The sequence below is a fragment of the Bombina bombina genome, chromosome 1, assembly GCF_027579735.1.
Source record: "Bombina bombina isolate aBomBom1 chromosome 1, aBomBom1.pri, whole genome shotgun sequence".
In the NCBI taxonomy this organism is placed as follows: domain Eukaryota; kingdom Metazoa; phylum Chordata; class Amphibia; order Anura; family Bombinatoridae; genus Bombina; species Bombina bombina.
Window position 1 is genome coordinate 1,007,913,979 of NC_069499.1, and position 14,019 is coordinate 1,007,927,997.

Below are 14,019 nucleotides of genomic sequence, written 5' to 3' on the forward strand. Positions count from 1 at the left end.
AGCTGTTAAATAGCTCCTCCCTTCCCTCCCACCCCAAATCTTTCTCTTTGCCTACGTTAGTGATAGGAAGTGGTAAAGTGAGGTGTTAGAATAGATTCTTCAATCAAGAGTTTATTATTTTTAAAGTAGTGCACGATTGTGCTGCTTTGTTCTAGGGTGTAGCCGTAGTCCATATCAGTCTTTTCAGTAGAGCATTGGTGGCTTTAGAGCAATGGGAACTTGTGGGACATAATTCTCACTGCGCCTCCCATATATTGAATGCTGCCCTAAATCAGAATACCTGAGGGATATTTACTCAAGAATTTCTCTCACAGGCCCATGTGGGGGAGAGGACCTCTCAAGTCTGGTGATCTGCCTTGCTGTCAGGCAGACATTGGAGGTAAGTGCTTCTTCATTGTTTCTGGGGCTAATACAGGAATAGACACTCAGAAAAAGGGAGCACTTCACTATCAATAATTCATAATATGGGTGACACATAAGATTCGCTTTATTATGGGTTGGGCAGCATTAAGCAGGCACTGGGTGGCAGTTGGCTCTGGTGGTTTCACTTATGGCGTTATATTTTGCTTCATAACGGCTGGGAGACTTAGTTGTTACTTGTAACGCCCACGATGGGCGGGTCCTTCTGCTTTACGCGCCTGTTACATTGCGCTTCAGTGATACGGAAGCAGGGCAGAAGGTTCCAGTCTCTCCCTAGAAGCGCATGTTTTAAGCCAGAACAAGCGCTTCTAGGACCGAGAAACAGATGTTCACATGGAGGCTGGACAACGAGGCTTATGGTGGTTCTCTCCTCATGTAATAGATTATGATCGGGAGATGGCTGACTTGACACGCCCACGATGGCCGTTTCTAGGGAAAGCTCTGCGTGCCCTTTTCTAGCTTCCTCTTCCTGTCCGTTCCGAAGAGGAAGCTTGTTATCCAATTATTGCGCTCTGAATAGAGAAATAGCGCTTGTTAGTTCAGCTAAGCATATTAAAATGGATGCGTGTCATATTATCTGCAGAGTTCAGTTGAGGATGTCGCTTTATTCTAGCAGCTAGGCACCTCAGCAAAGTGCTGCTGAGGTGTAGAGATGCTCTGCAGGGAAAGTTTCGTTTTATGCACACACATAATAATGAAGGAAAAAAGTTACCATTTTATTATTTAAAGAGACAGTAACGTTTTTTGTATAACTCTAAAATTGCTTATAAAATTGCCTAATTTTGTGACCAGTTGTGAGTTGATGGACCAAGAGTCTTTGCAAGCTGTCACTTGCTGTAACTGTTTTGAGGCCAATTTGGAACCACCAATCCCTTTCTATTCCTCATGTATTGAGAGGACTTTAAGTTATAGGGATAGTCTTTTTGTTGAACCATCATTTTCTAAAGAGGATGCTGTTCAGGAGTCTAATGCCAATGCTCATTTTATGCACTCAAAAATAAAAAGTTACATTTTAAAATTTAAAGAGACAGTAACGTTTTTGATGTGTTAATTTTTATTAAAACATTTCAGCTGTTTGCCTACTTCATCCATTGTGACCAAGAGGCCCTGCTAGGGGTCTTTTCTTTTAGGCTTGGATGCCAATGTGGTACTACCAATCCGCTTCTATTTCTCATTTATTGAGAGATCTTTAATTGATAAAGATAGACTTGTTCTGAACCTAGTCCCCCTAAGGTGCATGCTGCTTAGGAGCCTATTGACAATGGTCAAGATATGCCACAAATTTCTCCTAAGGTGTTCCAAAGTAAATTTATAGCTCACATGCAGTGCCCTGCGTTTCCTCTCACACCACCTGGAGTTACCTTGCATTTAATACATTGTCTGTTTTCCCCACGCTGTAGGGAAAAAGTGTAAGAGGACATATTCACTCAGAATAGTGTGATTGATTCAGTTGTAGCTATTCCGACTGTTTCTTCCCTGTAACTGAGGAGGAAGATACTTCGGTAGTATCGGATAAGGAATTCTCAGTCTCAGATGAGGTAATACCTTTATCTGATCCTGAGTTTGTTTTCCTTCTGTTTTAGCTTGAATACCTCCATTTGCTACTTGAGGAGGTTTTAGCTACTCTGAGTGACTCCGACACCATTAGGTTATACTAATATTGTGATGTGCCCTTCATGGTGGAAGTATTTCCTGTACCAGATAGGGCTATAGAGATACCCCCTTTTCTCCTACCCTTAGAAGAAGACGATATCCAAGGTGAATGAGAATTTCCATGCTAGCCAAGGGAGATACTATTCGCATGAAGGATAGTAGTTCCTTAAGGACTCTATGCAGGAGAAGGACCGCAGAGTGCTAAGTTAAAATCTTTGTCTGCGGATGTTTCATCTACAGGATAAGAGGAATAGCGAAAAGGATGTCCGATAATTTTGTTCTTTTCGAGATTTCCTGGAGACCCTATCTGGTTTAGAATAGGGGAGAACAGTCCAAGAAGCCTGCTGGTAAATCAAAGACAGCATGAGGGGCATGCACTCGATCCGTAAGGGGGCAGGTTCTCCTTTTTTAATCAGGTTTGGTTTGGTGGTCACAATCCCTGGGGGGGTGTACTTTGTGTCCCAGGGATGCAAATTAGAGTTCAAGTCAAGACTTTCCTCCCAGGGGCAGGTTCCTGCTTCTGGATTATCGTCAGACCAGACAAAGGGAGAGGCGCTCTTACACTGTGTACGGATCCTCTCCGACCTGGAAATGACAGTTCCTGGTCCAATGCAGGAATGAGGTTGGGGATACTATTCCTATCTGTTCGTGGTTCCCAATCCACACAGGGTTCTCAGAGTGCCGTATTTCAAGAAGGAAACTATCTTTCCATTCTTTCTTTGATCCAAAAGGGTCAATTAAGACCACAGGGGAATTAAAGGATGCATACTAAATGCATGTTCCCATCAACAAGGACTATCTTAAATTTCTAAGGTTTATCTTTTCAAGACAAACATTTCAACTTGTGACATTTTCTGGCCTAGTCACAGTTCTCAGAATTTTCTCGAGGGTTCTAGGCTCACTGTTAGTGGTACCCCGATTGCGGAACACTTCAGTGACAACATTCTGGTTCAGGCTCCTTCCTTTCAACGAGCAGGATTACGCACAATTTTTCCTGCGGTCTCCTGTTTGGAAGGTTAATTTGGAAAAGAGTTCCTTAGTTCTAACTACAAGGTTAATTTTTCTTGGAGAACTATATTAGTCTCCTCATCAATGAAGCTGACAGTAGTCAGGAATTCAAGAATTCTTGCCTAACTCGCCAGTCACATCGGTGGCTCAGTGCAGCATTTAAGAACCAGCTTTCGAAGTTCTTCTGGGTGAATGTGCCAACAGATAACCAGCATGTGGGCTGGGGAACTGTTTGGGGCCATCTAAGAGCAGGGAACATGGACTCGGGAGGAGTTTGTTATCCCCATAAGGTTTTTAAAAACAAGAGTAATCTTCAAACCTCTCCTAGCCTGGCCTCGGTTAGCTTCGGCGGGGTTTGTCAGGTTTGTTAGATCTTACTTCATCTGTGGTGGGAGTGCTTTCCAGCCTGATTCTCAATGGGGTCAGTTGCAATTGAATTTCATGACTTTCGTCACAAGGTCAAGCGCCTGAGGTACGGATTGAGGTCAAAGATTCCTGAGGCTGTTCTAATAGACGCCTTGGCGTTAACTTGGAATTTCAATATGGCATATTTAATTCCTCCATTTGATTTTTCTCCTGGAACCTTGGCTCGAACTAAGCAGGAAAGGGCGTCTTTGGTCCTCATTTCACCGGCGTGGTCCGCAGGATTGGTATGCAGTCCTGGGGGACATGTCACATCTTCCACCTGGGAATCTCTGTGGAGGAAGGACCTTCTACGTCAAGGACCCTTCTTTTATTCGAAAATATTTTCCCGGAAGTTATCTACTGAAAGATGGAAGCTTTATTTTGTACAAGCGTGGATTAGGAATTGGTCATTGAGACCATGAATCAGGCTTGTAAGCCTGTGTCTAGATGATCTTTACCCATATGATATGGCGTAAATATTTATACTAGTGCGAATCCAAAGGATATTTTTAAAGGGAGTAGGGATCGGATTCCTAGAATTTTCTTCAAATTCACAATAAAGTTTGCTGTGAGTTAAATCCAGAGAGTGCAATCATTGGACTGTGGTATTTAGAGTTTGTTGCACCCTGGTCTTTTATTCCAAGAGCGAGTGGGAGTGCGCCTTTCATCTGTGTTTGAGATATATATATACACACACACACACACCTGGAGAGCACTCGCACTTCTTAGGTCAACTTGCCAGGGTGCATGCAGGGAATGAATATTAATAAACAGATGGCTAGCACTCACTGGTCCTTTTACATATGTGCTTTTATTTGTGACGTTTCCGGGACCGTATCCCCTTCCTCGGACAAAGAATACAAGTGAAATGCATGGTGTTTTTTTTCACCTAGGGGGTGGGATTTGTGTTTCATTGGTTGGTTGTTTGTATAAAGGAATGCATTTCACTTGTATTCTTTGTCTGAGGAAGGGGATAAGATAATTACCGCCGAGTTCCGAGCAATGGACACGTCTCTTACGCTTTATCAGACTACACAGGTTGTTCACTCATTATAAGTACATTTCCTATTCTGGGAGCACGGCTACAAGCCGACTAAAGGTATGAGCTGCAGTTCTGTGGCTTTTTGCTTATTTTCTGTTGTTTATACATTTTCTATTTGCTATGGTATATAGGGGTTGGTAAACCATATGTTTTTGAGTTGAAATATTACTGACGATACCTCCCATTTGTTTTTGTACTGGTGTGTAGTTCCAAGTTTGAATCAGTTATGCTCCATAATAAGTTGGCACTAAATAATCTTGTTTTTTAGCTGTTTTCTAATTTGCGTTGTCCCTGTAACGGGTTTACACAGTGATTGATTAACGAAATGCTAGCGGTTTATTCGTTTGCAATTCTGGCTTGGTTTTACACTTGCTACGGTGGTGCTTTTCTAACTTGTGCATACATTATTGTTTTCTAACTTTTGGCATTTGAGGGTCGTGTTCTAAGCATGTTGTATTTTCACATATAAGTAGTTAGCAATGTTCAGCTTTATGGATACAAGTATTGAGTAACGGTAGCAGCTGTTTTTCTAATCAGCTGCAAATCTCTGGATTGATAGGTACATGAAACAATGTATATCGCTACCTGGTGATTGGATTTAGTAAATGCTTTTATTCTATTTTTGTAATGGGTGATATTATAGTATACTTCAGGCCCTTCTTAATGGTCATATTAGTGGACATCTACACATTTGCAATAAATTACACTAATTTCTGTTTTGTTTTGCTCCACTATATGTACTTATTAATCATTCTGGAAAGTATACACAGCCTGTCATTTAGGCTTATATGGGTATTGGTCTGCATTATGCTGTCTGTCATCTGCATTTGCTTATTGGCATATCTCCTTAGTGAGGAGATATGAAGTGATGGCCCTGACCCAGTTAGGGATACAGAGTGTGGGAATTCTGTTGTGGGTTTACATCTCTTTTGTTTCTAAGTCTGGTCATTGTATTGCAGTTAATATGTGTTATATTAAAGGTTCCGTTTACCGGCTGATACAACTTAGCAATTAGGTTCTCAACTAGCTTGACTTTTGAGCTTTGGATTTTACAATAGTTATTGGGTGGTCTGTGTATCCTCTCGGTTAGATGGAGCTAAAGTTTATCCTTCAATGATTTTAATTTAGTGTAGTTATGGTGCTGGGTGTTTGTTATCGCTGTAAATATTATATTTGTCCGGAAGAAGGCTCAGATGTGAGCCGAAACGTCGACCCTGATGTTCTATTTATGACACTTTTTTTTTCAAAATAAATACAGCTATTGTCTCTCTAAAAATCCTGAGTGTGCCCTTCTTCTTCAAACATATGTATACATGATTCCTTGAGGATTGCACCCAGGTTGTTAATACATCGCCTAGGTTGGAGTGCTGGGCCACTTGCTAATTGATCATATATATCAATTAGCCGCTGGCGCTCATCTAAGCGGCAACTTCAAACTAGGAGCCGACACAAACTCAGTGCTCACTGAATTTGCTCTTGGTTCACGGACTTAAAGGGACATAAGGCTCTCTACTTTGAATGTTGCTGTAACTGTTGTTATTCATTATATGTTATCACATGTTCTTTTGCACTTGTGAGGGGTAAGGGGAGTCCGTTTGATGACCTACATTAAGATTAAATAAACGCTTTTTCTATAATGAGGATTTAAGTGTGCAACCTTGTCATCCTTTGATACCCACGTATAATTGTGGTTGTCTTCTCTCTTTTTCTTTTGTTAATTAATAGTATATGATTGTCTGCACCTAGAATAAATCCCGGGATAAGTGTGCACCCAATCGTTGATTGATATATATATATATATATATATATATATATATATATATATATATATATATATATATATATATATATATATATATATATATATATATATAAAAAATGTGTGTGTGTATACATACTTGCATACATAGATGCTTTGGCTCCTATTTGTCAAGTCCTATATTAAACATAATATTTGTGTTTGATGCTTCTCTTGTATTTATTATATAGAGTTCTGACTAGCAAGTTGTAAATATGAGGTATGTTAATATATTTTACTGCAGGCGGATGTTGAAGAAACATTAAAGAGGATCCAGAGTCAAAAAGGTGTCCAAGGAATCATCATTGTTAATTCTGAAGGTAACAGCTATGTTTTAAAGCAGTCATACTGTTCATTTGGTTTATTCATAGTGAGGATTATGCTGTATTTGGCATTATTATTAATAATAGTAATATAATTTATTTGTATAGTACCACAAAATTACGTAGCGCTGGTAAATTTGTGCTATGTCTACCTGTTATAGTTAGAAATCTAAGCCTCAAATATTTACTTTGTATATAGTTAATAATCAATGATTTATGAACTATATGTTCTGATGTATTTCAGATTAGGTTTTATATCGTAGCGTCCTGTCTAATATTTCACATATGACATGCAGTAACCGAGAACTAGACATCAATTTCATTCTCGATACATATTCTTTTAAATGGTTTCTTTTTTGTATAAATGCAAACTTGCATGTTTTAGATTCTTCTTATTTACATTGACCTCAATATTCTCCTATTTGTTTTTTAAACTTGAGTAAGTTGAGAATAAAGATGTTATAGGAAATAATACATTTTTGTCCATTATAAAAACTTGTGGATTATCAGGCAGCTGTGTATTTCATGAACATGAATTACTTTTCGGATAGATATAACAAGAGTCTTAACTGTTAGTTTCAGCTGTTCCACAGAAACAACTACCTTTGTGTTTTTTGTTGGTGTGTGCAGTGTGTACTAACTTTTAGGTTTTTTGGTAGGCATTCCTATTAAGAGCACATTGGATAACCCCACTACAATGCAGTATGCAGGCCTCATGCACCAGCTAGTAATGAAGGCACGTGGTTCTATCAGGGATATAGACCCCCAGAATGATCTGACTTTCCTCAGGATTCGGTCCAAGAAGAATGAGATCATGATTGCTCCAGGTACTCAGAGCTCTCAGCTTTCCATTGAAAAAATGTTATATTTAATATGCTTTGCTGTGCAATTTTTTGTTTTGTTTGTCTATAATATATATTGATAGTGCTTATTCACACACTCACTGAGAGTTTTTAAGATGAGAGCATTTTAGATGTTTTTTTTAAAGGGACAGTAAAGTTATAATTAAATGGACAGTCAACATCAGAATTTTTCTTGTTTAAAAAGCTAGATAATCCTTTTATTACCCATTCCCCAGTTTTGCATAACCAACACAGTTATAATAATACATATTTTACCTCTGTAATTACCTTGTAGCTAGGCCTCTGCAAACTGCCCCCTTATTTCAGTTCTTTTGACAAACATGCATTTTAGCCAATAAGTGCTCACTCCTAGGTAACTTCACGTGCATGAGCTCAATGTTATCTATGACACACATGAACTAAGGCCCTCTAGTGGTGAAAAACTGTCAAAATGCATTCAGATTAGAGGTGGCCTTCAAGGTCTAAGAAATTAGCCTATGAACCACCTAGGTTTAGCTTTCAACTAAGGATACCAAGAGTACAAAGAAAAATTAGTGATAAAAGTAAATTTGAAAGTTGTTTAAAATTACATGCCCTATCTGAATCATGAAGGTTTTTTTTGGACTTGTCTGTCACTTTAAACGTTCATGATTTTGATTGAGCATACAATTTTAAACAACTTTCCAATTTACTTCTGTTATCAAATGTGCTTCATTCTCTTGGTATCTTTTATTGAAGAGTAAAACTAGGTAGGCTCATAAGAGCTCAGGAGTGTGCACGTTTTTTTAGTACTCTATGGCAGCCGTGTTTTGCAACATTGTATAACAAAGCTACAAATATTGTTGCAAAACACGACTGCCATAGAGTGCTAAAGACACATGCACACTCCTGAGCTCTTATGAGCCTACCTAGTTTTACTCTTTAATAAAAGATACCAAGAGATTGAGGCAAATTTGATAACAGAAGTAAATTGGAAAGTTGTTTAAAATTACATGCTCTATCTGAATCATGAGAGTTTAATTTTGACTTTACTGTCCCTTAAAGGGACATTAAACACTAAATAAATGCTAGATAGAATGATGCATTGAAAGAAAATATTAGTCCATTAGTAACATGTAGATGTATTTCTTTCATGTAATTAGCAAGAGTCCATGAGCTAGTGACGTATGGGATATACATTCCTACCAGGAGGGGCAAAGTTTCCCAAACCTTAAAATGCCTATAAATACACCCCTCACCACACCCACAATTCAGTTTTACAAACTTTGCCTCCGATGGAGGTGGTGAAGTAAGTTTGTGCTATATTCTACGTTGATATGCACTCTGCAGCAAGTTGGAGCCCGGTTTTCCTCTCAGCGTGCAGTGAATGTCAGAGGGATGTGAGGAGAGTATTGCCTATTTGAATGCAGTGATCTCCTTCTACGGGGTCTATTTCATAGGTTCTCTGTTATCGGTCGTAGAGATTCATCTCTTACCTCCCTTTTCAGATCGACGATATACTCTTATATATACCATTACCTCTGCTGATTCTCGTTTCAGTACTGGTTTGGCTTTCTACAAACATGTAGATGAGTGTCCTGGGGTAAGTAAATCTTATTTTCTGTGACACTCTAAGCTATGGTTGGGCACTTTATTTATAAAGTTCTAAATATATGTATTCAAACATTTATTTGCCTTGACTCAGAATGTTCAACATTCCTTATTTTTCAGACAGTCAGTTTCATATTTGGGATAAATGCATTTGTTTTAATCATTTTTTCTTACCTTAAAAAATTTGACTTTTTCCCTGTGGGCTGTTAGGCTCGCGGGGGCAGAAAATGCTTCATTTTATTGCGTCATTCTTGGCGCAGACTTTTTTGGCGCAAAAAATTTTTTCTGTTTCCGGCGTCATACGTGTCGCCGGAAGTTGCGTCATTTTTTGACGTTTTTTTGCGTCAAAAATGTCGGCGTTCCGGATGTGGCGTCATTTTTGGCGCCAAAAGCATTTAGGCGCCAAATAATGTGGGCGTCTTTTTTGGCGCTAAAAAATATGGGCGTCATTTTTGTCTCCACATTATTTAAAGGGACATTAAACACTAAATACATGCTAGATAGAATGATGCATTCAAAGAAAAGATTAGTCCATGACTAACATGTAGATGGATTTTTTAAAGTTTCATTAGTTGTTTAAAAAGTGACAAAATAAGTGTAAAGTTTTAGTGTCTATAAAACACTGGGAGCTGCCATGTTGTAACTTGTGTTACCTCCTCTGCTGTGGCCAATTATGGTCAGTTATAAATAGGTCACTAGAGTGTGCAGCCAATGGTTGTCCTGGATTTAACAGTGTTCTGCACTTCCATTTCTAACAGGAACTGAAAAGCTCACAATTTCAGAATGGAATTACAGGCAAAGAGGACAAAATAAATAATGAAAGTATATTGCAGAGTTGTTTTATTATATACAATGTATCATTTTATATTACCATCTCAAAGTGTTTAATGTCCCTTTAAGTCTCATTATTTATTGCTTCTGGTTGCTAGAAGCTTGTTCACTGGCATTTTTTTCCCATTCCTGAAACTGTCATTTAAGGAATTTGATCAATTTTGCTTTATATGTTGTTTTTTTTTTTTTTTTTTTTGTTTTTTTTTTTTACATATTGCAAGATGTTCCACGTTGCATCTGAGTCAGAAGATACTTCAGGAAAATCACTGCACAGTGCTGGAGCTACCAAGCTAAGTGTATCTGCTATAAACTTTTGGTATCTGTTTCTCCAGCTGTTATTTGTATTGCATGTCATGTCAAACTTATTAATGCAGATAAAATTTCCTTTAGTACTGTTACATTACCTGTTGCTGTTCCGTCAACATCTAATTTTCAGAGTGTTCCTGATAACATAAGAGATTTTATTTTTTAAATCCATTAAGAAGGCTATGTCTGTTATTTCTCCTTCTAGTATACATAAAAGTCTTTTAAAACTTCTCTTTTTTCAGATGAATTTTTAAATGAACATCATCATTCTGATACTGATAATGGTTCTTCTGGTTCAGAGGTTTCTGTCTCAGAGGTTGATGCTGATAAATCTTTGTATTTGTTCAAGATGGAATTTATTCGTTCTTTACTTAAAGAAGTGTTATTTGCATTAGAAATAGAGGATTCTGGTCCTCTTGATACTAAATGTAAACGTTTAAATAAGGTTTTTAAATCTCCTGTAGTTATTCCAGAAGTGTTTTATCTCCCTGATGCTATTTCTGAAGTAATTTCCAGGGAATGGAATAATTTGGGTAATTTATTTACTCCTTCTAGACGTTTAAGCAAATTATATCCTGTGCCATCTGACAGATTAGAGTTTTTTGGGACAAAAATCCCTAAGGTTATGGGGCTGTCTCTACTCCTGCTAATGTACTACTATTCCTACGGCAGATAGTACTTCATTTAAGGATCCTTTAGATAGGAAAATTGAATCCTTTCTAAGAAAAGCTTACTTATGTTCAGGTAATCTTCTTAGACCTGCTATATTTTTAGCGGATGTTGCTGCAGCTTCAACTTTTTTGTTAGAAGCTTTAGCGCAACAAGTAACAGATCATAATTTTATAGCATTATTATTATTCTATAACATGCTAATAATTTTATTGGTGATACCATCTTTTGATATCATTAGAGTTGATGTCAGGTATATGTCTCTAGCTATTTTAGCTAGAAAAGCTTTATGGATTAAACTTGGAATGCTGACATGTCTTCTAAGTCAACTTTGCTTTCCCTTTCTTTCCAGGGTAAATAATCATTTTCGTTCCTTTCCTCACAACAAGGAACAAAAGCCTGATCCTTCATCCTCAGGAGTGGTATCAGTTTAGAAACTATTTCCAGTTTGGAACATATCCAAGCCTTATAGAAACCTATAGCCAGCTCCTAAATACCTATGAAGGTGCGGCCCTTATTCCAGCTCAGCTGGTATGGGGCAGATTACGTTTTCTTCAAATAAATTTGGATCAATTCCGTTCTTAATCTCTGGTTTCAGAAACATTGTTTCAGAAAGGTACAGAATTGGCTTCAAGTTAAGGCCTCCTGCTAAGAGATTCTTTTCTTTCCCGTGTCCCAGTTAACACAGCAAAGGATCAGCATTTCTGAAATGTGTTTCAGATCTAGAGTTGGCTGGAGTATTTATGCCAGTTCCAGTTCTGGAACAGGGGCTGGGGTTTTATTTTATCTCTTCATTGTACCAAAGAAGGTCAATTCCTTCAGACCAGTTCCGGATCTATCATTATTGAATCGTTATGTTAGGATACCAACATTCAAGATGGTTACTGTAGGACTATCCTGCCTTTTGTTTAGCAAGGGCATTATATGTCTACAATAGATTTACAGGATGTGTATCTGCATATTCCGATTCATCCAGATCACTTTTAGTGTCTGAGATTCTCTTTTTAGACAAGCATTACCAGTTTTGTGGCTCTACCGTTTGGCCTAGCCTCAGTTCCAAGAATTTTTTTCAAAGGTTCTCGGTGCCCTTCTTTCTGTAATCAGAGAATAGGGTTTTGGTATTTCCTTATTTGGACGATATCTTGGTACTTGCTCAGTCTTCTCATTTTCGAAGAATCTCATACGAATCGACTTGTGTTGTTTCTTCAAGTTCATGTTTGGAGGATCAATTTACCAATCAGTTCATTGATTCCTCAGACAAGGGTAACCTTTTTAGGTTTCTAGATAAATTCAGTGTCTATGACTCTGTCCTTGTCAGACAAGAGAAGTTTAACATTGATATCAGCTTGTCAAAACCTTCAGTCACAATCATTCCATTTGGTAGCCTTATGCATGGAAATGTTGGGTCTTAGGACTGCCGCATCAGATGCGATCTCCTTTGCTCGTTTTCACATGCGACCTCTTCAGCTCTGTATGCTGAACCAATGGTGCAGGGATTACTCAAAGATATCTCAATTAATATCTTTAAACCGATTTTACGACACTCTCTGACATGGTGGACAGATCACCATCGTTTAGTTCAGGGGGCTTCTTTGTTCTTCCGACCTGGACTATAATCTCAACAGATGCAAGTCTTACAGGTTGGGGAGCTGTGTGGGGGTATCTGACGGCACAAGGGGTTTGGGAATCTCAGGAGGTGAGATTTCCGATCAATATTTTGGAACTCCGTGCAATTTTCAGAGCTCTTCAGTCTTGGCCTCTTCTGAAGAGAGAGTTGTTCATTTGTTTTCAGATAGACAATGTCACAACTGTGGCATACATCAATCATCAAGGAGGGACTCACAGTCCTCTGGCTATGAAAGAAGTATCTCGAATTTTGGTTTGGGCGGAATCCAGCTCCTGTCTAATCTCTGCGGTTCATATCCCAGGTATGGACAATTGGAAAGCGGATTATCTCAGTCGCCAAACGTTGCATCCGGGCGAATGGTCTCTTCACCCAGAGGTATTTCTTCAGATTGTTCAAATGTGGGAACTTCCAGAAATAGATCTGATGGCTTCTCATCTAAACAAGAAACTTCCCAGGTATCTGTCCAGATCCCGGGATCCTCAGGCGGAGGCAGTGGATGCATTATCACTTCCTTGGAAGTATCATCCTGCCTATATCTTTCCGCCTCTAGTTCTTCTTCCAAGAGTAATCTCCAAGATTCTGAAGGAATGCTCGTTTGTTCTGCTGGTAGCTCCGGCATGGCCTCACAGGTTTTGGTATGCGGATCTTGTCCGGATGGCCTCTTGCCAACCGTGGACTCTTCCGTTAAGACCAGACCTTTTTTCTCAAGGTCCTTTTTTCCATCAGGATCTGAAATCCTTAAATTTAAAGGTATGGAGATTGAACGCTTGATTCTTGGTCAAAGAGGTTTCTCTGACTCTGTGATTAATACTATGTTACAGGCTCGTAAATCTGTATCCAGAGAGATATATTATAGAGTCTGGAAGACTTATATTTCTTGGTGTCTTTCTCATCATTTTTCTTGGCATTCTTTTAGAATACCGAGAATATTTCAGTTTCTGCAGGATGGTTTAGATAAGGGTTTGTCCGCAAGTTCCTTGAAAGGTCAAATCTCTGCTCTTTCTGTTCTTTTTCACAGAAAGATTGCTATTCTTCCTGATATTCATTGTTTTGTACAAGCTTTGGTTCGTATAAAACCTGTCATTAAGTCAATTTCTCCTCCTTGGAGTTTGAATTTGGTTCTGGGGGCTCTTCAAGCTCCTCCATTTGAACCTATGCATTCATTGGATATTAAATTACTTTCTTGGAAAGTTTTGTTCCTTTTGGCCATCTCTTCTGCCAGAAGAGTTTCTGAATTATCTGCTCTTTCTTGTGAGTCTCCTTTTCTGATTTTTCATCAGGATAAGGCGGTGTTGCGAACTTCTTTTGAATTTTTTACCTAAGTTGTGAATTCCAACAACATTAGTAGAGACATTGTGGTTCCTTCATTATGTCCTAATCCTAAGAATTCTAAGGAGAAATCGTTGCATTCTTTGGATGTTATTAGAGATTTGAAATATTATGTTGAAGCTACTAAGTCTTTCCGAAAGACTTCTAGTTTATTTGTTATCTTTTCCGGTTTTAGA

At 38.5% G+C, this 14,019-nt stretch overlaps 1 protein-coding gene across 2 annotated transcripts in view; it reads left to right on the forward strand.

Moving 5' to 3' along the window:
- Positions 1-14,019, forward strand: part of DYNLRB1 (dynein light chain roadblock-type 1) — a 51,781-nt gene that overhangs the window by 5,643 nt on the left and 32,119 nt on the right. For both annotated transcript variants that reach the window (XR_008402439.1, XM_053713141.1), the window contains 2 exons: positions 6,571-6,646; positions 7,309-7,476. Coding sequence is in view for 1 of the 2 variants with exons in the window: in XM_053713141.1 (XP_053569116.1) it covers positions 6,571-6,646; positions 7,309-7,476 (244 nt within the window). In the remaining variant the exon portion in view is untranslated. The remainder of the gene's footprint in view (positions 1-6,570; positions 6,647-7,308; positions 7,477-14,019) is intronic.